Consider the following 24,245-nt stretch of genomic DNA (forward strand, 5'->3'; position numbering starts at 1 on the left):
ACCAATTGCACCTAAATTGGAAGGGGGCTAATATACTGGCAGGGAGATTTGCTAGAGCTGCTCGGGAAGATTTAAACTAGTAAGGTGGGGGGTGGGGGTGGGGTAGGACGATCAGTCTGTGACTGATACAGTTGAGAAAAGAAGCAAGTCAGACAGTCAGGGCAGGCAGGGTCAAAGCAGAGAACAACGCAGGACTGATAAATTAAACTACATTTATTTCAATGCAAGAGGCCTAACAGGGAAGGCGGGTGATCTCCGGGCATGGTTAGGGACATGGGACTGGGATATCATAGCAATTACAAAAACATGGCTCAGAGATGAACAGGACTGGCAGCTTAATGTTCCAGGATGCAAATGCTACAGGAAGGACAGAAAGGGAGGCAAGAGAAGTTAGAGTGGCCTTTTTGATAAGGGATAGCATTGCACCTGTCCTGATGGAGGATATTCCCTGAAATATACATCCAGGAAAGTTATTTGGGTAGAACTGAGAAATAAGGCAAGGATGATCGCTTTATTGCAGTTATATCATAAACCCCTTACTAGTCAGCAAGAAATTGAGAAACACATTTGTAGGGAGATCTGTTACCTGTAAGAATAATAGGGTGGTTATGGTGGAGGATTTTAACTTTCCAAACTTAGACTGGGACTGCTATAGTGTTAAGGGTTTAGATGGAGAGGAATTTAAGTGTGTACAAGAAAAATTGCGAATTCAGTATTTGGATGTACCTACTAGAGAAGGTGCAAAACTTGACCTACTCTTGGGGAAAAAAGGCAGGGCAGGTGACTGAGGTGTCAATGGGACAACACTTTGGGGGCAGCGATCATAATTCTATTAGTTCTAAACTAGTGATGGAATAAGATAGACCAGATCTAAAAGTTGAAGTTCTAAATTTTGAGGAAGGCTAATTTTGAAGGTATTAAGCAAGAACTTTCAAAATCTGATTGGGGCAGGTGTTTGCAGGTAAAGAGAAGACTGGAGAATGGGAAGCCTTCAGTAATGAAATAACGAGAGTCCAGAGACGGTATATTCCTGTTAGGGTGAAAGGAAAGGCTGGTAGGTATAGGGAATGCTGGATGACTACAGAAGTTGAGCGTTTGGTTAAGAAAAAGGAGGAAGCATATGTCAGCTATAGACAGGATAGATCAAGTGAATCCTTAGAGTATAAACAAAGTAGGAGGATACTTAAAAGGGAAATCAGGAGGGCAAAAAGGGGACATGAGATAGTTTTGGCAAATAGGTTTAAGGAGAATCCAAAGGGTTTTTACAAATACATTAAGGACAAAGGATAATTAGGGAGAGAATAGGGCCCCTCAGTGATCAAGACGGCCTTTGTGTGGAGCTGCAGGAGATAGGGGAGACACTAAACAAGTATTTTGCATCAGTGTTTACTGTGGAGAAGGCCATGAAAGATATAGAATGTAGGGAAATAGATGGTGACATCTTGAAAAATGTCCATATTACAGAAGAGGAAGTGTTGGATGGCTTGAAACACATAAAAGTGGGCTAATCCCCAGGACCTGATCAAGTGTACCCTAGAAATCATCTGTGGGAAGGTAGGAGAGTGATTGCTGGGCCTCTTGTTTGTATCATCAATAGCCACAGGTGAGGTGCTGGAAATTTGGAGGTTGACTAACATGGTGCCACTGTTTAAGAAAGATGGTAAGGACAAGTAGGTGAACTATAGGCCAGTGAGCCTGACGTCGGTGGTTGGCAAGTTTTTGGAGGGAATCCTGAGGGGCAGGATGTACATGTATTTGGAAAGGCAAGGACTAATTAGGGATAGTCAACATGGCTTTGTATGTGGGTAATCATGTCTCACAAACTTGATTGAGTTTTTTTGAAGAAGTAACAGAGAGGATTGATGAGGGCAGAGTGGTGGCATGATCTATATGAAGGCATTCGACAAGGTTCCCCATGGGAGACTGGTTAGCAAGTTAGATCTCCTAGAATACAGGGAGAACTAGCCATTTGGATACAGAACTGGCTTGAAGGTAGAAGATGGAGGGTGATGGTGGATGGTTGCTTTTCAGACTGGAGGCCTGTGACCAGTGGGGTGCTGCATCCACTACTTTTCACTATTTATATAAATGATTTGGATGTGAACACAAGAGGTACAGTTAGTAAGTTTACAGATGACTCCAAAATTGGAGGTGTAGTGAACAGTGAAGGAGGTTATTTCAGATTATAACAGGATCTTGATCCAATGGAGTAACAGATGGAGTTTAATTTAGATAAATGTGAGGTGCTGCATTTTGGGAAATCAAATCTTAACAGGACTTATCCACTTTACCATTAAGTCCTTGGGAATTTTGCTGAACCAAGAGACCTTGGAGTACAAGTTCATAGCTCCTTGAAAGTAGAGTCACAAGTAGATAGGATAGCAAAGAAGGTATTTGGTATGCTTCCCTTTATTGGTCAAAGTATGGAATACAGGAGTTGGGAGGTCATGTTGTGGCAGTACACAACATTGGTTAGGCCACTGTTGGAATATGGCGTGCAATTCTGGTCTCCTTCCTCTTGGAACAACGTTGTGAAAGGATTCCAGAAAAAGATTACAAGGATGTTGCCAGGGTTGGAGGATTTGAGCTATAGGGTGAGGCTGAATAGGCTGGGGCTGCTTTCCTTGAAGTGTTGGAGACTGAGGTGAAGTTTATAAAATCATGAGGGGCATGGATAGGTTAAATAGATTTAGTCTTTTCCCTGGGGTGGGGGAGTCCAGAATTAGAGGAGACAGGTTTCGGTTAAGAGGGGAAAGATGTAAAAGAGACCTAAGTGGCGACTTTTTCACGCGGAGGGTGGTAAGTGTATGGAATGAGCTGGCAGAGGATCTGGTGGAGGCTGGTACAATTGCAACATTTAAAAGGCATCTGGAATAGGAAGGGTTTGGAGGGATATGGGCCGGGTGCTGGCAAATGGGACAAGATTGGGTTGGGATATCTGGTCAGCGTGGACGAGTTGGATCGAAGCGTGTGTTTCCGTGCTGTACATTTCGATGACTCTTAGTCCTCTGAAAAGCCAACTTGAATTAGCAAGAAATAAAAAAAAATGCCTCTATAAGTACTGGATATGTTTTTGAAATAGAAGATTTTAAAATAGTTTTTTAAAAAAATCAGCACATTTTTACACTCCTAACATGACATCCTTTGCTCCTTCTCAGTGCACAGAACATGCATGGAATACGGCGGCTGCCGAGATCAGAGTCACCTGATCCTAAGAGGAGGCGTGTCCACCAGTGCGACTTTGAGGGCTGTAACAAAGTCTATACAAAGAGTTCTCACTTAAAGGCCCACCGAAGGATCCATACAGGTAGATGCAGCGCCCAAAGTGCCTTCCAGGCTATTTTATTCAAATCAGTTTGATTGTTCGAATTAATGACTTTGTTGTTGTTGTTGTTGTGTGGCAAAGACCAGACTTTTGAAATATCTTGCGCAAAAGTGAGTACTGCAGATGCTGGTGATTAGAGTGTGGTGCTGGAAAAGCACAGCAGGTCAGGCAGCAACCGAGGAGCAGGAAAATTGATGTTTCGGGCAAAAGTTTTCCTGATGGAAGGCTTTTGCCCAAAATGTCAATTTTCCTGTTCCTCAGATGCTGCTGACCTGCTGTGCTTTTCAGCATCCCACGTTTGAAATATCTTGTCAGTTTGGATGTTCAACTAAGTGACATAGAGGTAATGTATCTGGAGGAATATCATTGGTGGGAAGGTACTGCAATTTACGTGGATATTTGTGTGCTGCTTATTCACCATTGTAAATCATTTTCTTGTCCTTTTGAGTATGTTGACCACAGCAAGACCCTGGCCGAGAGGAGGTGGGAAAATTGCCATCTATGGTAAGCCGCTGCAGTGCCTGGGTGTGAACCAGTTCATTCTTTGGGTCTGAGCTGAATCAGAAAACCACTGCATAAGACTAAGAAATAGAAACAGATGTAGGCCATTTGGCCCCTTGAGCCTGTTGCACCATTCAATTGGATCATGGCTGAGCTGACATTCCTCATGTCCACTTTCCTACCTTCCACCTTATCACTCATTGGATCAAGCCTATGTGTTAGTCCAGTTAGTTCAGTATGATGTCTATAATATTTCTTATTAAAACTGCATTTTTTTTATACTTCAGAAGATTGTTCTGCATTCTGATTGGTGATTAACTGAATAACCTTGGACTGAATCACCTCTTTGTAAACTCTTCTTCTGCCTTTGGCTTCTATGTTGTCTGTCTGCAGTCAACTGGAAGATGATTTATCTCCTGATAAAAGACTGCTGCCAAGATAATTTAATGCTCAAAGGGTGGGAATTGAACTGAAATCTTGTTAACTGAGAGGTGAGAGTGCTACTTGCTGAATATTTCCTGTGTTTTCACAACACATGTAGAAACACCGCCTGTACATGATAGTCATTCCAGTTGCATTGCTCTTTTGAGGATCAAGCCAGTGAGACCTGGTCCTTAAGCTCCTTGTATAATGCCAAGTGGAATGTCTTGCATCTTTTATTATCATTGACCGATCGCCATGCTTAGTAGCTCCTGCTTCATCCATTGGTCAGCTCACTGTCTCACAAACTAACATCTGCTTTGTCAGGATATTTGCTAATTAAACTAGGTTTCCAGTCAAGGTCCAGATTGGAGTTGGGTCGGGCTGTGATTTGGAGCACCAGCCAGTGTGGGTCAGTTTCCCATTCTCATTCTGACACAGCCATTTTGTAAAATGACATCATTTGACTGTCCATCAACAAGAAGTTGGCAGCCATTTATCTGCAAATTTGTTTAATTAAGACAACCACTACGGTCATGTCCTGACATTAACTGGGTATTTCACTCCCTGGTGCAGGCTGCACCCTTAACCTAGACCAATATTAGCCCTCTGGGATGGGCTCTGGGCAGGAGGAAGTGGCGGATGCAGTGATTGTTCACAAGTCGAGCAATGATGGCATATTTAGTATAGTGCACATCCTTGTGTCACCTCTGTCATAGTCCAACTATATGACTTTATCAACAATCAAAAATGCTGTAGAGGTTCTTCTACCTTTACTAGTACTTTCATCACAGTTCACCACCCGCTTTCAGTCACACACAGAGATTCATCAAACGATAACTCTGTTCCCCTCCACAGAAGTTGTCTGACGTGCTGAGCCTTTCCAATATGTCCTGCATTCATTCCATTGACATGCCATCTGTCTTGTTGGAGGCATTGAAAATATGTTGAGTAATATAATACTTTTGAATTTTTTAAAAAACTATTTTCAGGAGTGTTTTTTTGAATATTTCAGTTTTCCATTCACAAAGTAATTTGCAGTGACAGAATAATGTGCAAATATTGGACCTTTATTGCTATCCACTGAACTGAGGGATAGGAGCCAAACGCAGGCAAGTGGAACTAATTTAGTTCAGAAATGTGATGTAAATTAGTTGAGTCAAAAGGTCTGTTTCCATGCTGTATGACTATTCAAATCTGCAGTTGCCTAAATATATCTGTACAGCAATTATGTGCCAAAGAATAGTGAATTTAGTCGTGAAAAATTAACTCTTTCTCTCTCCACAGATGCTGCTAGACTTGTTGAGTTTTTCCAGCATTTTCTATTTTTATTTGATGCTCTATTTGGTGAAGGAGGTAACATCGATATGCTCAGCTACTGTCCACCACAGTGTCTCCTTTATACCCTGCAGCCCAGGACCAAGCAGCTGCTTGTGTTTCAATTGTGCTTCCACTAGTGGGTCCTGGGTTGGGCAGAAGGTGCTAGTCAGCAGTTCAGGAGGAGCATCAGCTTGTCTGTCTGCTGACAGAAATCCCAGTACAACCTCTCATTAGCCTCATTTACATAGGGAGGAGTGGACAACAGAACACTGCTCTTTTACCCAGTGCCATAGCTAGTTTTAGTTGCTCAACCATTGTCACAAAAACAGATTATGTAATCACCACATTCCTGTTTGTGAGATTTTGCAGTGCACCTTATTGCTTGCTGGGGTTCCTAAATTCCCACAGTAACTACACTACCATTAAAGTACTTTTATTTAATGTTTGACGACGTTGAAAAATTCCATATGCCTGCAAGTCTAGGGTGGTTTTGACATGGTCACAGTTTCCCTACCTCTGAGATAGAAGGCCTGGGTTCAAGTCACACCTGCTCACGAGATGTGTAATAATATCTCTGAACAGGTTGATTAGAAATTATTGAAACTGCAAGTCTTTAAATAAAAGTATTGATGTGTCTGCTGGGGTCATGATACAGGCAAAAGATAACGTAGATACAGCTATTAAAGACTTGGGTCTCTCGGCCCGGCTTGGTGGTCTTTCAGGGATATGTGGCTCTCGGCCTGACCTCAGTGTGGACTTCCATTCTTGGTGTGATTCCTCAAAGAGCGGTCTGATTGTGGCTAAGCACTTAAGAAAGACTGTAATGTTTGAACTTTTGGCTTTATTTCTTTATTTTCTACTTAAAACTAAAAGTCTGCAATGTGTAACTTTATTTCTTATGCTTTACGCTATACTATAATTACTGCAATGTTTAAATATTAATTTTGTTCTTTCTTTCTAACTTAATCTCGAGATTCTATAACTTAGGCACTGAGTACCTAGGATGGCACCTTTTCACTGTACTCCTGTACTTGGGTAAACATGACAATAAAATCAAAATTAAATCAAATAATTAAGATCAATTTCTAAGAGATTGTGTCCCAAATTTTGGACCCCTTTCCATGTGAAAGTAGCATGTTGAAGCTGATTTTGATTGAAATGACTGTGTTGCTTCAACTACCTCAGTCAGTGTAGGAAGGTGATGCTTACCCCAATCAGTAAATACCAACAAGTGATTCCTTCTGCAAGTTCCAACTTGATCTAATTTTGTGTCTGTGTTGCCAGGTGTCTGGGTTTGAATCCATCGCTTGCCAATTTTCTTTTCTGTAAGATGCAAATTAGGTGAAGTATTCAAGCTGTTCCTTTTCTTGAATTATGCAGAAGAGCTGTGCGTTGTCAGCAGAAAAATCTCAGCTTCACTGTGAACTCTGAGGAGTGCCACTGGATTGTTGAACTTGGATGGTTGGAGAGAGTGAGAAATTATTACAGCTAAGACAGGCAATAGCTGTCTCCTTGAGAATGAAAGTACACTGACACAAGGGAATTTGTAAAAGAAACAAATGTGATGTGAGAAAATACTTTTTCACACAATATTCAGAGTTGTGAAGAAAGGCAGGAGAGTTGCATTTTAAGTCATTATGTCTGTTCAGAGAGCCAGTGCAGACATGATGGATTGAATGGCCTTCATCTACATTGCAACAACTCTGTGATTAAGTTACAAACTTGGACAAAAGAGCCAACTTTTGACCAGATATACTAACAAGGTGTCCTAACAGCATTAAAATCAATGCAGAATCAAGGGGGAATATCTTCATGGTTAGACTCATAAGCAGCGCAGAGGAAGATAGTTGTGGTTGTTGGACACTAATCACTTCAGTCACAGAACATCAGCAAACGAGTTGCTCAGGGTAGATATTTTTAATCAACTTGTTTAAACATGTTATGCTGTGCTGCAGGAACAGATGGGACCTGAACCTGGGCCTTCTGGTTCAAAGTTGGGACACTACCACTGAACCACAAGAGCCCTTTCCTCAGATTTGCATCTTGGGGCAAGCCATCTTCAGCTGCTGCCCCCCCTCCCCCATCAAAAAGTCAGAAGTGGGGATGTTAATTGTGCAATCATCAATGTTCAGCAGCATTTGCAGCGACTCAGATATTGAAGCAGTCTGTGTCAATATGCAGTAAGACTTGAATAAAATACAGGATTGGGCTGAAACATTTAATATTTGTTGTACAAATGTCTGGCAATGACCATCTCCAATAGGAGACAATCCACTCTGATTCTCACCTTGACATACAATGGCATTACAATTGCTGAATTCCCCACTGTCAATGTCCTAGGGAGTTGCCATTGAACAGAAAGCAAACTGGACCAAAATCAGGTTGGGGATGAGGTATTCTGTGGGGTGTGATTAACCTGCAACCTGCACGGAATCCATCACGGAAAGCTACTAGTCGGGAGTGTAATGGAATACTTTGCATTTGTCTGAATGAGCGAAGCTACAAAACTTTTCAAAGTCATTGACACCATCCAGGACAAAATGGCCTGACGGGTCAGTACCCCATTTACCATAACCACCCTAAAGTACAGTGGTTGCAGTGTATGATATACAGAATACACGGCAACAATTTGCCAAGATTCCTTCAACAGCATCTTCCAAACCCTAGGAGACCTCGACTACCTAGACAGACAATGGGTGGCAGATGCTTGTAAGTGCACCAGCTGCAAGTTCCACTCCAAGCCACATACCATCCTGCAGTGTAACTGAGTCACTATTCCTTCACTTTCAGGTGATCAACATCCTGAAGCTCCCTTCCTAACCACCACGTGGTGGTCTTGCACCAGACAGCTTGCAGTGATGCAAGTTAAATGCTCACCACCATCAACAACTCACGGGTGGGAAGAGCTGACCTAGCCCCACACCCCCACATCCTCGGGAATAATAATTATGAAAAAGTAAAATGCTAATTAAAACCAAAATTGCTGGAAACTCTGAACAGAGCAGCTAATGTTTGAAGTGAAGCTAGCCTAAAGTTTTATTTTTCCAGCCTTGCAACACTTTGATTCTAACAAAGGAAATATGGTCTGAACCATTAACCTACCTCACTTTCCACAGATGTTTTCTAAATTTGTTCCAGTACGTCCAGCTTAACATTAATTGATTCAGTGTTGAACTTATTTATCATAGACCTCCCCATCATTGGCTTCAATGCATATGCGACTTTTCCATCAGTGCTTCCATCCTCACCCTCATCCCCACTTTCCATAGCCATCGCCATCCCACTGATGTCCTTGCCCTTCTCCAGACTTAGCATCCCCAACATTTTAGGAGAAAGTGAGGACTGCAGATGCTGGAGATCAGAGCTGAAAATGTGTTGCAGGAAAAGCGCGGCAGGTCAGGCATCATCCAAGGAGCAGGAGAATCGATGTTTCGGGCATGAGCCCTTCAGGAATGAGGAGGGTGTGCCAATCAGTCTAAGATAAAAGGTAGGGAGGAGGGACTTGAGGGAGGAGCGTTGGAAATGCGATAGGTGGAAAGAGGTTAAGGTGAGGGTGATAGGCTGGAGTGGGGGTGGGGGCGGAGAGGTCAGGAAGAAGATTGCAGGTTAGGAAGGTGGTGTTGAGTTCGAGGGTTGGGACTGAGACAAGGTGGGGGGGGGGGGGAAGGGAAACGAGGAAACAGGAGAAATCTGAGTTCATTCCTTGTGGTTGGTTGTCCTGAAGAAAGGCTCATGCCTGAAACGTCGATTCTCCTGCTCCTTGGATGCTGCCTGACCTGCTGCGCATTCCCAACATTTTCCACTCTGTTCTTAATTTAGTTCTTGTTTTCTTCTGTTAACAGCTAGTTCCCATTCCAAACCTGCACTGAAGTTTCTGGCCTAGTCTCCTGTCAGAAATTGGTTGGTGCAAGTTGTCCTGGTATTTCAGTGGCTATCTGCACCAATCAACCTCTGCCACCAGATGGAGTATGGTTAATGCTTTAGTGGAGATGAGTATAGTCTCAAATATTTAACTGTTTTGAATGTTGCATTCTTTTTATACAGATATATCTTATTTTGAAAGCTAATTCAACTAGGCATTCACTGTACTGCAAATCCTTAGTGCAGTATTTTAATTTGTATATTGTATTTTCTCAATGGGTTAGGTTCCTTTGAACTAACTCTGCCTTTAACATTGATTCTGTGAGAACATACGATGCACTGAAAGTTATGATTTTCAGCAACACAGCCAGAATTGGAAATGACTGCTCCCAAACCTGGTCTTGCCCTCAGTTGGTACATTAAGGCATAACAAGGCTGATTAGCACAGAGGCACTGGGAACAGTTGTTAAAATCATTAGTTCGCGAAGGGCTTAGCCCTAGACTTCCCAAGTCTTTCTATTAATTAATAAGAGTGTATTAAACTATCCTGGACTCACTTCTTGTCCACAGCACTGTAAAAGGTGCTACTAATTTGCACAGGCTTCGAGCATATTAGTGACTGGAAACAGAATGAGGGTAAGGGCTGGCTCTGGAGAAGAGGGTGGTGCATAGAAATGGCTTGGGTTTGTTGGAGTGCCAGAATGTAGCCTGAAAGCTCAAGTGGTTATTGGGATTAAACACTGCAGATGGCTATGTTAACCGACCTGGAGTGCTTTCTTTGATTCAGTGTAATTCCTTCTGTTACTCACTGTTGTTTTGAAGAAGAGTACCAGACTAGCTAACCAATCATATTGCTGCCCCAATTAATCCTGGCACCACCAGGCCGATGAGAGCAAACCATTTGAAATTTATCTGGTATGAATGGCCAGTGCTTTCAATCTGTGAGCCCATTAAATTTTCTTGATGTGTTTATTAGAGAACACATTCCAGGCAGTTGTGCATAGGATCATCGCCAGTAAATGTATGAGCCACAAAGATTTGATGCCAATTCACTATTCAATGAAAAGTGCAGGCAACTGATGACGAAGGAGTTTTGACTATGAAGACCCTCCTGGTGGAGATGGCTGTTGCAGCTTGTCATCCAGTTTCTCTCACACAGCAATCACTTAGCAGGCGATCCCTGTGGAACTGTACTTTGGCGGTCAGGGAAAAAACTGTCCAAAGGACTAAAATCAAATGACAGACAAAATCAGAAATTGCTGGAAAGGCTCAGAAGAACACTGAGGAAGGGCCACTGGATCTGAAACATTAACTCAGCTTTCTCTCTCCAAATGCTGTTTCTGATTTCCAGCATCTGCAGTTTTTAAGTTTTAGTTTTAATATCAAATTACAGTTATGTACAAGTGAAATGTATCGGCATAGGTTTGATTCTTTGCATGCTAGAGTTGAAAGTGTTGCCAATAGTAGATGGAAAGGAATGATCATGTTAGATCTGTTTTTGTACTGTATCATGCTTTGCTGGCTGGCTCATTAATGTACACTTCAAGTTTCAACTCATTTCAATGTGGACCAGCTACTACCTTCATTTGAAACTCCATATTCATTTTAGTGGATTCATTACAGATTAGTGCATTGTACAATCACCAAAGAAATATACAAAAAAAAGTGGGGGCTTTAGGATCGTTGCAATGCAGTTGCTGCTAAAGTTGGTACATAGTACTTGAAATAAATGGAAGTCGGAGTTTCATGCCCAAACCTGGTCAAAGTACCATCGTAAAGGTGGAGTTCACATCTCCTGTTATAAATGTAATATCAGTTTCTCTAACATCAAAGTTAAACTAATTCACCACTTTGAGTAATGGCTTATTAATATTTTGTTTCCAATAATGTGTTTTCTGTACATCAACTTCAAGAAATGTTATATTGCTAGAAGATCAAAAGAGTTAAAGCTGACAGTAAGAAGTAAAAACTGCACTTAGAGCCAGCATTAAATGGATTTTTCGAAACTGATGTGAACTTAATGGTGTGCTGTCAGTTCATTTATTCGAATATGAGCTCGACTTTACGTTTAGAAAATTAGTATTCTGCATTAGTTCAAGGTCACTGGGAGGATGTTAGATTTGTTCTGGATAGTTACGTCCATGTGCTACTTACTGATTGTCTTTCTTTAGAATATTTGGAATCCAAATTGTGAGAAAATCCTGCCTTTGTTTTCTTCAGAGCATCTAGAGTAACAGTTTTTTGTTTAACAGAGTTTTCTGAGATTTAAGTGTGCGCTGATTTGTATCGAGTTTAAATGTATTGTGGTGACAGTGGCTCAGTGCAGGGAAGTGTATCCAGAACTGGTACATAGAGTCATACGGCACAGAAACAAACCCTTCAGTCCAACCAGTCTATGCCGAATATATTCCCAAACTAAACTGGTCCCACTTCCCTGCTTCTGTCCCATATCCCTCCAAACCTTTCCTATTCATGTATCTATCCAAATGTTTTTAAATGTTGTAACTGCCCACGTCCGCCACTTCCTCAGGAAGTTCATTCCACATGCAAACCACCCTCTGTCTAAACAATATGCCTCAGGTCTTTTTAAAATCTCTCTCCTTTCACCATAGAAAAGTGCTCCCTAGCCTTGAAATCCTCCATCCTAGGGAAAAGACAGCCACCATTAACTCTATCTGTACCTCTCATTATTTTATAAACTTGTGTCAGATCGGCTCTCAACCTCCTGCACTCCAGTGAAAAAGTCCCAGCCTTTCCAGCCTTTCTTTATACATTAAATCTTCCATACCCGGCAACATCCTGGTAAATTTCTTCTGAACTCTCTCCAGCTTGGTAATATCCTTCCTATAACTGGGTGACCAGAATTGGACACAGTATTCCAGAAGAGGCCTCACCAGTGTCCTGTACAACCTCACTTCCCAACTCCTATACTCAAAGGACTGAGAAATGAAGGCAAGCATGCCAAAGGCCTTTTTAACCACCCTGTTAATGTGTGATGCAAACTGCAAAGAAACAGGTAGCTGCACCCCTAGGTCCCTGGGAAGCACAATATATGGGATTGATCTTGGGGAATTGTCCTTGATATGAACTGGACAAATCCCCTCATCCACAAAGGAGTAGCCAGCTCTCTCCTTATCCATCCTTGCATCAACTCCTCCCACCTTCAGTTGGCCAGCACGTAATGGCCCTGGAGATGGATGGAGATCTATGGTTGCCAGTTAACTGGGCGGTCTAACAAGTGTCTTGCTCATTCTCCATTATGGAATCTGATTGGGATAGAGGGTTTTTAAAAACAAAATTGTCTAATCAATATGTTCAGAGATGTTATTACACACCTTTGGGGCAGATGGGACTTGAATCCAGGTCTCCTGACCCAAAGATAGGGGCACTATCACTGCCTCAAAACCCTGGGGTTGATTAGCTCAGAAAACAGCAGGCTGCCCAGCTGCATTGTTTCACGTGTCCCTGCTGAAAACGCAGCCATCGAGTGAGCTACAAAACACCTCCTGCTGATCACATTGTAATGTTAGTAAAAAGCTGCAAATTATTTCAACTCTGGCAGAGACTGAAATAAATATATTTAAACCCTGATTAAATGGGTTTTCACAGCGAGATTTGGTTACGTTTGCAACTGATGAGCAAATGTTCAGTTCCAGCAGGATTCTTTCAAAAAAAAAGTCAGATTCCTACGAATTTCATATTACTTTTCCCCACTGCCTAAATTAATCTGAAGTCATTGAAGCAAACCGCAATCCTTACCATTACCCTGACAGAGATCAACAGACTCGAAGACATACCCAGAATCTTCTGGTCCCTGTGTCTCAATGCTACACCACACTCTTCTTACATCCACCCAGCCATCAAGTGAGCAGCCATGACCTTGTCAGTCACATTATGCTGTAAAACTCTGTTCCAGTAAAAATAATTTCTGGATATTAAATGGATCAAGTTGAACGTCAGTCCGATTAAAACTGACAGATGATGATTGTAGATTGGTTTTGGAGTATGGTGACAGAGTACACATTCTTTATAAAAGCCTTTATTTGTGTTCTGTTTAAGATCTTACTAAGGTGCAGACCTGGCGGTTGGGGTTTGTAGTAGGTAGTAATCTGAGTCAGACTTTCAGATCAAGCAGTTTGATTGTTTAAACTGGTCATTTAAAATTAATCTTGATGAAACTACTTTTAAAAAAAAAGCTGTGTTTAGACAATTCATTGAGAACATATTTTACAGAAATGAAACTGAACTAATAAAGTACTTGATCACCATGAGGGGTTTGCTGGTACCTCTCTTTCCTGCAACCTATTCATGTCAGATTCATTTGATGGTCATCGTATGGGCTGAAAAATGTGTTGCTGGAAAAGCGCAGCAGGTCAGACAGCATCCAAGGAGCAGGAGAATCGACGTTTCGGGCATAAGCCCTTCTTCAAGAATCCTGAAGAAGGGCTTATGCCCGAAATGTCGATTCTCCTGCTCCTTGGATGCTGTCTGACCTGCTGCGCTTTTCCAGCAACACATTTTTCAGCTCTGATCTCCAGCATCTGCAGTCCTCACTTTTTCCTAGATGATCATTGTATGAGTTCAGTTTTGTTCCCATAAATGTATGTTAGACCAGCTTGAACTACTTATCAGAAGCTAATAAAGTTTGTTAGTGTATGTTTAATTTTAAAGCAAAACCTGAATAGACCTGTCATGAAGCAGTGAAGAGTTTAGATAGTAGAACATTTTTACAATGTTTCCTATGCAGGTCTGTGAACAGCAGGAAAAGCTGAAATTCAAATTCTTTTGTTATGCACAGACAAAGCTTCTCTATGCAAAGGTGCTCGGTTATGTGGAATAGTTTGCATGTTTTCACAAAGCAGCATTGATATGCCAATGAAAGGTACTGAGATTTGCATAATAGTAAGCCAGGTTCCACCTACACAGTTTGTGACTAATTTGGTTTTGTTGATTTTTCTGTAGGGCGGGTGAAAACCATGAGGGACATTAGATCATCTCTGTTAAAGCAGGGTTCCTGTTCATTGCTTTTAAAAACAGTAACAATTCTATAATTGAGTTGTGTTGTTTCTTGACTGACTGAGTAAAGTTGCTGTTTACTGCACTCCTGTCTTATTTAGAATAGCAAGTACAGTATTCACCAATAGACCTGGGGCCTTAGTTTCTGCATTCAATCCTTTCAGTAATAAGGTTTTCCTTCATAGTTAAGTAATTGAAAAGATTTCCACTTTTAAAGTTGTACAGTCCAATTAATCATTGTGATCTCCCTTTGAACAGGTTTATGCTGTAGAATGCTATCGATTTGTTTATTCTTTAATTTCATTCCTAAAGGAGATCACAAAATTAAAATAAAAACATAACTCTTGATACTTTATTAAATTCTGATATTCAAATGTGTGTCAAATTTGCATTCCTTTATTCTTGCATTATTGTTCCTTTGTTGTTGAAGTGTTTCACCACTTCCAAGCCAGTTCACATCCCTCACACCACCCACCCACTCCCAGCTAAGCAGATTGTGTTCTTTTTAACAATTTAATTTCCTCTCCACATTTTGAAAAGTAGGGGATTGAAAACTTCCGATCATGACATTAATCAAGCCCTATTTACACCACTATCGTATTTACATCCAGTCTACTAATTTCTAACTCTCACAAGTAGGTTAAAGCCTTTGCAGCAGTCAAAATGGGGTCTGTTTGAACATGACACTAAGTTCAATTGGTCCTGCAGAATTCAGGTTTCCTGCTTTTGTCAATTATACCACACCCATTCCTTCACTGACGAAAATAAGAGTAAGATTTCCTTTTCTGGTCCCCTCCATTATTTTAACCACTCAGGGAATCTTTCCAGCTCTACAAAAATCTAATCTAAGCTGATTTTTCCATCATTGTTCCATGTGCTTGAGCCTCAACCGTCCTAGCTTTTGTGGTTTTGTTACACAACACACACTTACTTAATTCCCTGTCAGCTGAGTGGGTAAATCCAATACGCTTTTAGCGAGGAAGCATTTAACATGAAGCTTTGTATAGTAGTATTTAATGAGTTCTGGAATGAAGTTGAGATCTGTAATTAAAAAGACACATTTACTTTTATGTAGGACATTAAATATCAAAAAGTAGAACTAAATTGACCATTGAATCAACAATTTTGCACTTGGGTATATGTCTTTTCTCTCAATCCTCTTCATTGTCATTTTTAAAGAATACAAAACAAGACCTGCAATAAATGTCAATCCAAAACTATCTATTTCCTTTCGTTTGAACTTTGTGAAATCTATCCTTTTTGTCTTTTATAATTCCTTAAGAAAGTGAACAGAAAGTACTCCAATCTAAAGAAAAATAATCCAACATTACAGTGGCTGGCACTGATATATCTTGGAAAATTGTGACCTATGTACACTTATACTGCAGAGTCCATGAGAGAGCTGAGACTTGTGTAAAGACTTTACTAGAAGGCTTCTAGTTGTACAGATGATAAATGCATTCGGTAGTAAGATTTTGTATAAAATGTATAAACATTGATTACATACAAAAGGGAATAGAATAGGTAATTGGTACCGTTCAATTTTAACAGCACCATTAGACATACATTTTTTGTCTTTTTTTTTAATGAGAACAATTTCTCTGTTCCTATGAAATGAGTGAAAGGTGCTGTATAATCTTGGAATACTGTTTGTGAAAATTTTGCAGCATTTAACATTTTATTCTGCTTTTCTAGGAGAGAAACCCTACAGATGCACTTGGGAAGGCTGTACATGGAAGTTTGCACGTTCTGACGAGCTGACGAGGCATTTTCGCAAGCACACAGGCGTTAAGCCTTTCAAATGCACGGACTGTGACCGGAGCTTTTCCCGCTCAGACCATCTTGCACTGCACCGCAGAAGACACTTGATGATGTGAAAGGTACTTAAAGGCCAGCTTCACATCAGAGCCCTGGCTCTGCCTCCATCCCATTATTCAGCATTGCTGAATTCTGACAGTACCTGCTGTGAGATGGCACCTGTGGATGCCAATTCAGAGAGAAAGAGAGAGCCCGCCCGCCCGCCCTCAAAAGACTGTGGAACTGTTCAAACCAGCTTTCCTTTTGATGTTAAGTACTGACTGCATTTATGTAATTTAAGCTAGGCCTGTCATTTTTGTCATAATTTTTTCTTCTTGATTATGTTAACACAGGGCAGAAAAAAAGCAGGCAGTCCATTACTTGCAGCCAAAATCATGTTTAAGGGCATTTAAATCTTCATTGGCTTTTGAATGACCTTAAGGCTAAGGAAAAGCAACACTGAGGTTGGTGTTGATTATTGGTGGTGAATTCTTCAGAGAACAGAAGATTGACTTTCTAGGTTGTGTCATTGTATTTTTCATTTAATGTGAGCAATTCATACGGTGGCAAGTCTTGACATTTTGTCCAATTTTAACAGTTATCCTATTTTAATGTGTGCTTTATTAATTTGGTGGTATTTAGCTAAGATGCATAAATATTGCTGACAAAGATATGGTTGCTTTTTCCATGTTTCAGCTCTGTGCACCCCATGAAATTGTTGAGTAGATACAAATGTCAAAAGAAAAGGGCCTTCTATTCTCTGGGGGATACAGCAATGTTGCAAAACAGGTTTTCTTTTCATCCTGCCTCCAGTCTCTACTGAAACAGATAGAACTGGTTATTCGATTTGATTCACTGTAAACAGTCCCTCTTTTATTCAGGCTTGTGGGAGGTTTTTGATAAAGCAGCATTCTCTTTCCACTAATGAATATGATCAGCACAGTGATGTTATCTGTGGTTAAGGAGCCTGGCGCTCATGTTTTTCACTGCTGCAATTCCAGCAGTATTTCAGTTTCTGCAGCAACATAAAAGCTGGATCTGAGGCCCATGCAGCCTTTTGCTTCCACATGTACTGACTGAGATGTCTTGGCAGCATTATCAGTGATGTGCCAGTGGTCTTAGTTGCTTACTGTGAATATCTCTGCCTGTTACAACATGATACAGTTCTGGAGTCAAATGATATAAATAAAGAGCATATGAACATAGAACTCGGTCATTGAAAGCTAACTCTGAATGTGTATTAATAGACACAATTAATAAATTATTAGTAATTTTCACACTCCTCTTCATTCAGTTTGATGAACTGTGAAGCCAGATGTAAAGTTTTAGATCTCTTTCTAAGCACCTTGTGCTTCTGCTTTATTGCGTATAAAAAGAGGCAGGTTAGGGTGCAGACCTTTAGCATTGAATGACTCGCTGCTGGGATGAGTGAAAGCTGCAGCAGTCTGCGTTTGCAAACATATGCCCCATCTGCCTTTCCCGTGCTGTTTTTACTGCCCTGTGAGGTATTGTTTTGATTGTGTAATCTATTTATCTTGCGTGGTAGTTTGTAGGTTTAAAAAAAAATCAGCCAGACCAGCGAATCACATTTTAATCTGAGTATATGGGAATATTTCTCGAATGCTCTTCAAGCTTTTGTTGGTGTAAGAGTGATCTCTAGATTTCATTAATAAATGACTAATGCTGATCAACAATCACCATGCACACATTTACTTTTACTTGCCGCTGTTTAACCCGAGTGTACTGGCCTGGAGCAGAGACTTAAATAAGTTATTACAGTTCACTTAGGGGAATTGTAATGACATTACAGGAATAATGGGTGAGTAACTGTCCCCCACAAACTCAGCAATTGTTTTGTAGCATTTCAAAAGAGAAATCTCGTTCTTGCTACCCCTTTTAAAACTCATTTTGTTTTTTTTATGCCTGTTGTTTTTTGATGTCTCTAATGGAGTGGTGTTGATCTCGGGTGGGGAGAGAGATTACTGGCTGGGAGTAGAGATCAACCCCAGGATGTGGGTAATCCACACAAAGTAAAACTGGCAGCATCCAAAGATGATGAATATTGTTATTCAATCTTTGTTCATTTCCATTATTTTTGCCGTACAGTTTCCCCAGTGATGCTGCCAGTTGCTGTTTAAACACAATATCATGGTCATTTTGAAAAGAGGAATCAGCCTTTGTGTAAATGGTGCTAACAGTGAGATTACCTCTTAATGTAAAGAGAAAACTGAAGATGGACATTGTACCTCCGTTCTCATTCGTAGGGAGCTGGATGTCCATGAATTAAAAGAACCGACTTGTAAAAGTGTAATTTCTGTAATAAATGTTGCAACTTTCCACCTCTTTGGATTCAATCTTTTATAATTGCAGATACAATTAGTTACAGATTTGATGTTTTTTTGGAGCTTTATAGTAAAGGGTAATGTACTGCAGTATAAAAGACAGCCGCTTCCCAGCATAGACTGTCACATGGTGTAACAGAGCTCCATGGTATCTTTGAAAACGCCATCACATCTGCAGCCTCTGTCACATAATTGTTTGTGGTTTTCTCACTTTTGCAATGATATGGGATTTGACTAGTTGCAGTGTGACAGCTCACTAAACAAGTCAATTCGAAGAACGCATTAATTCTTTCCTTCCAACTATTCTGGGAAAGAAATGTGAACAGGTCGGAAATAATCAGCTTGAATAAATTATAGCTGAAAATGTGTTGCTGGTTAAAGCGCAGCAGGTCAGGCAGCATCCAAGGAACAGGAAATTCGACGTTTTGGGCAAAAGCCCTTCAACAGGAATGAGGAAAGTGTGTCCAGCAGGCTAAGATAAAAGGTAGGGAGCTATCTTAGCCTGCTGGACACACTTTCCTCATTCCTGATGAAGGGCTTTTGCCCGAAAAGTCGAATTTCCTGTTCTTTGGATGCTGCCTGACCTGCTGTGCTTTAACCAGCAACACATTTTCAGCTCTGATCTCCAGCATCTGCAGACCTCACTTTTTACTTGAATAAATTATAGGAAAGCTAAAAATCCTTACAACCGGTGAAGTGAAGTTGTTAGAATTTGAGATCTCAGGCATTTTCTTGAGTGAATTCAAAAACATCCAATCTTTAAGATGCCGTCTGTAGTGAGGCACAATAGCCTTAGGAAATGAAAAGTTTTTAATTCTCTGATTCTAAATATTATTCTTCTGTTCATGTAAACAGACCAATTTAAATAGAGCTCTGTTGTTATACATCTTAATCCACAAAAGTGAGTTTTGCCAGCATTTAAAAATTTATCTGCAATGTTCTCACTACATCAATGCAAATTTATGTTTCATGGTACTTGTGAAATATACGAAGAATTTTAATCTTGTAGAATTTACTGAACTGAAAGGCTGCAGTTCGACCTGTAGCCTTAATGCAATAAATTGGCAAGAAGTGTTAATAGTTATTACTGGAATGAAGTAGCTTGCCTTAGCTGTTTGGTTAATGTTGTTTCTCTATTACTAAAGTCAGTTAAATGAGTTCGAAAATGGGATGAAAATAGTTAAGTGGTGTTTTTGACTGGCTTAGATTCAATGGGCCAAAGAGCCTTTTTCTGTGATGTAGATCTTTATTAATCTAAATTTTAAAAAGTAGAGGAAAACCCTCCTTATCTCACCTGAACCAAAAGCTTGGAGATGGGAGGTAAAACCAGATCGTGACTCCCATATTCACAAGCACCAATATCCTGATTACATTGTTCTTGTATTTGTTTCAATATTGATGGTCTCATTGTCTCCAACTTCCCTGATATAATGGAAGCCTGTCACTCAAAACTCCTCTTTCACTTTTAATTCACTGTATGCAATGTTGATAAAAATGTTTGAGTAATATTTTTTCAGATTGTATTGAATATTTTGAGGGTCATTTTTAACTTCAGTCTGGATGGTGGGTTGTTAAAATGGAGCTGGTTAAACCCCAGGCTGTCACAGCTTTTAAAAAGCATGATTTTTTAGGTCAATGAAGAGCTGGCTGCCCCCAGCACCTTCTATGATTTGGACTCTTAATACCGCATTCTGAACATTGAAGAGAGTAGATCAGCAGCAGCGGTCTCTTCACAACTATAAAGCAAGTCTAAAGATCAAACAGACTTTTCAAGTTAACTTAGAACTTGCCTTAGGACCAAAATGAAACGAATGATGGAAATCGGCAAAAGAGCCAGTTTTGGAACTTGTTCTGTTCTATGCTTTCAACTAGTTTTCAGTGTTCCTTGTAGCCTCCTAAACCAGGCCTGAGCTACCTTGATATTAAAGTTTGATATCTGACCAGATTCCTAGCATACTCCACTGACTATTTCTCATCGGTGACTTATACCAAGTTATGAATCTGTGTTTTTGAAGGAATTGAAGAGCCTTGGGCAACCAAGTGTTTTCCTGTAGCTCCACAGATTGCAAATGGCTCCCGCTATTCACAGCTGTTATCACCACCATTACCATGACCTTTTGCTCCTCACAGCACCCTCCTCTCCAATAAACCATTACCAATGTTCAGTTACTCAAATCTTCAGTTATCCAAAGTAATTTGGTCATAGAAAACCAATTTCATTAGAACTAAAAGCTTCTTCAACCTTTCAAAAAATACTTAGCATTGCAAAAAGAGTAGAAGTTGCACTCATCAGAACTAGCACACAAGAAACAGTGAACAAAGAAGCAGTGTTTCATACAACATGAGCGTGCTGATTGGTTGGGCCATCATTACTGTGGAGATGCAGCAAAAAGAGTTGACTGTCAGTCTTAATCCTCAGAACAGACAGAGATTCTGATTGGTCAGTGTGTTATCATGGAGATGCAGCAGAGATTGACTGTCTTCATGACCCCTTTTGTCTTTTGGAAAAAGTGTAATGTATCTATAAAGTCCTGTTCCCTCCGAAAAAAAGGTCCTCGGTATTTTAAATATGTAGGTTTTAGCACACACAAATGCATTATAACTTACATAAGTACATTGGGGCATTAGAACAGAGTGCAGAATATAGTGTACAGCTACAGAGAAAGTGCAGAGAAAGATCAACTCTATTACGAGAGGTCTGTTCAAAAGCCTGATAGCAGCGTGAAGAAGCTGTCTTTGAGACGAGGTTCACAAAGTTGCCAATAAGTTGATCTTTTAGTGTGTGCGACTGTAGGACTCGATGTGTATATTCACCAGTGAATGTAGGCTTTCTTTGGTAGTATTAGTAAGTTTTTCTATAATGCGATGGTTGCTTTCTTAGGCAACTGCACATTATAGAGAAATTGGGCTTTAGAAACAGCACTTAGTGTTGCCGATGTAATCGCGTTACAGGCGCACACGTTTTAAAAGTTCACGCTTCAGAAACAGTGTCCCTAATTTTTCAATCGTGTTACCCTGAATTTGTTTTAATTAAATGCACATTACAGCAGAATGACTTGTAGTTAAGAATCTGTCTGATTTCTCAACTGATACATCAAGGAAAGGGAGAACATTAGTTTACTCCATTTCAGTGGGAAATTTGAGCTCAGGATGGAGTTTTGTTTTAAAACATAAAACCAATTCCATCCTGAGGGATGGAATGCTTTATTTTTCTAATCCACATGTTTCAATATTATTACACACCTCTGAATGCTTGTGGACTTGAATCCTGACCTCCTGATGCACAACCACTGTGTTACAAGAACACACTTCACAAAAAAAAAGTTATATGGTTTCCATTAGACAAACTTTTTAAACTTGGATATTTATTGCTTATTAACAGTCCAGCTTACCTTGTTCATTTTTCAAACTGAACTCAAATTCCACCATCTGCCATATTAGGACTTGAACCTATGTCATCAGGTAATTGACCTGGGAGTCTGAATTTTGAGACCAGTGACATTACCACTGTCACAAACCCCCATGGAATTTATTAAAGCTATGTGTCAAATTCTTTGCAACTGTGAATTGAAATTTTGTAAACGTGATATTTACATACTGGAGATTTTGTAAGGGCGAAGAGATTAGTGATCTTTCCCTCGAAGATGCATTTCCCATGGTAACCAGCAAGGATAGTAACAAACCTTGACCAAGGAGGAATCCCATGGTGATGCCATTTATTTGGGTCTCCATGATGTCATTGATACTGCACGAAAATAGTTTCAACAGTACATTAATTGAGCTGGGAGGTTCCACAGTAACGTTTGTTGAACTTCAGTCCAAACGTTTTCTATTGTTTTCATACAAATAATGTATTAATTTTTAAAATTGATTAACATCTCACTGTTTCTAACAACTTTAGCATTCCACAGGAGATAATTGAAAACAGACGTGGGCTGAATAATACCCAGCTATATAATAATGCACCAGAAGCTGGAGAAGAGAAACCAAGGGGTTGAAACTATGCAAAGATTGTGTAGAGGTAAAAGTGAGTTTTATTAGCTCTGTCGTGTTCTGTGGCCTTTGTTTTGTACTTTTGCAGCACAATGAGCAATATTTGCCAGGTGATATCACTTTGTACAGTCTATTCTCTGCAACCCTGATGAGCAATGATAATTACAATAGCTACATTTTTCAGTATAATTTTTAATTTGTTCGACAGGTTAAAGTCCCAAGTCTTCCCCAATTTTGTATGCAAATCAAAGCCAATGTTAACATTGCATTTAGCAGTATTAGACAATGAAAAGTGGTCGTGAAACATTTTGAACAATTTGAGCTCATAATGGTGCTATAGAAATGCAAGTCATTTATTTCTTTACATTTACTCCATTAATTTAAAGCAAAAATGTTCGCCAAACAGTCATGCCATATCATTTTGTGGAAATGGCAAGGTTCCCATGTTATCGAAGATGGCTGTCCCGTTCCTCCTCCAAGGAGGTGGGAGTGAAGAGTGGGCCTTGTTTGACACAAATGCAGTTCACAATAGGTTTAAAGCTGTAACTGCGTTCACCCATAAGTAATTTTCACAATCTGGATTTCTGAAAGGCAACTTATGAGCTTTACAAATTTAAGGAAAAAAAGTCTAAATATACCTCCATTCTTTGGTAGCCTTTTGGGATTGGCTGCACTTTCTGTCACCCTGCAGTATGTGCACTCAGCAGGGATATCCCTCAAATATATTTTAACAGAGTGATAAATATCTGATAAGAATCTTAATGAAAGTGTAATTTGGGTCAAAAATTAATTGTTAAAGTATAACTTCTTTAAAAAGGCTTTAAACCTTGGCTTAAAAGTGTACACATACATGTTTGGAAGTAATTGGCTGGTCAGTCAGCAGTCATCACTGGAGAGTTAATATCAGCAAATATATAATTTTGATTGATTAATAGTAATTTGTGTTGCAGATGTTTCGTCCGCTGTCTAGGTGACATCCTCGGTGCTTGGGAGCCTCCTTTGAAGCACTTATGTGATCTTTCCTCCGCCATTTGTAGTGGTTTGAATCTGCCGCTTCCGGTTGTCAGTTCCAGCTGTCCATTGCAGTGGTCGGTATATTGGGTCCAGATCGATGTGCTTATTGATTGAATCTGTGGATGAGTGCCATGCCTCTAGGAATTCCCTGGCTGTGCTCTGTTTGGCTTGGCTTTTGAATAAAGGGCCACAACACACTGCAGTACACCAGAACTGCAAAAGGAGGAAGAAGAACACCTATACAATGTATTCGCCAAAAATGGATATCCACGCAATTTCATCAACAGCTGCCTAAGGGAAAGACAACGGAACGAGGACATGCCGCAACCCAAAGGACTGGCCACACTACCATACATCAGGAGCATTTCCGAACGGACAGCCAGACTGCTGCGACCACTGGGACTCATAACAGCACACAAGCCAACAGCCACTCTCAGACAACAACTCACCAGAACGAAGGACCCGATACCCAGCATAAGCAAACCCAACGTAGTGTACAAAATTCCATGCAAGGACTGCACAAAACACTACATAGGACAAACAGGAAGACAGCTAACGATCCGCATCCATAACACCAACTAGCCATGAAACGACACGACCAGCTATCCTTAGTAGCCACACATGCAGATGACAAGCAACATGAATTCGACTGGGAC

General features: G+C 40.3%; 1 protein-coding gene across 9 annotated transcripts in view; it reads left to right on the forward strand.

Moving 5' to 3' along the window:
• The window catches only part of LOC132820506 (Krueppel-like factor 8), a 176,358-nt gene extending 157,775 nt beyond the window's left edge, over window positions 1-18,583 (forward strand). For all 9 annotated transcript variants that reach the window (XM_060832714.1, XM_060832716.1, XM_060832720.1 and 6 more), the window contains 2 exons: window positions 3,159-3,307; window positions 16,139-18,583. In XM_060832714.1, coding sequence (XP_060688697.1) covers window positions 3,159-3,307; window positions 16,139-16,320 — 331 coding nt within the window. In that variant the 3' untranslated portion in view covers window positions 16,321-18,583. The remainder of the gene's footprint in view (window positions 1-3,158; window positions 3,308-16,138) is intronic.
• The last annotated feature ends 5,662 nt before the right edge of the window (window positions 18,584-24,245 follow it).

This window comes from Hemiscyllium ocellatum, chromosome 11, assembly GCF_020745735.1.
Source record: "Hemiscyllium ocellatum isolate sHemOce1 chromosome 11, sHemOce1.pat.X.cur, whole genome shotgun sequence".
NCBI lineage: Eukaryota > Metazoa > Chordata > Chondrichthyes > Orectolobiformes > Hemiscylliidae > Hemiscyllium > Hemiscyllium ocellatum.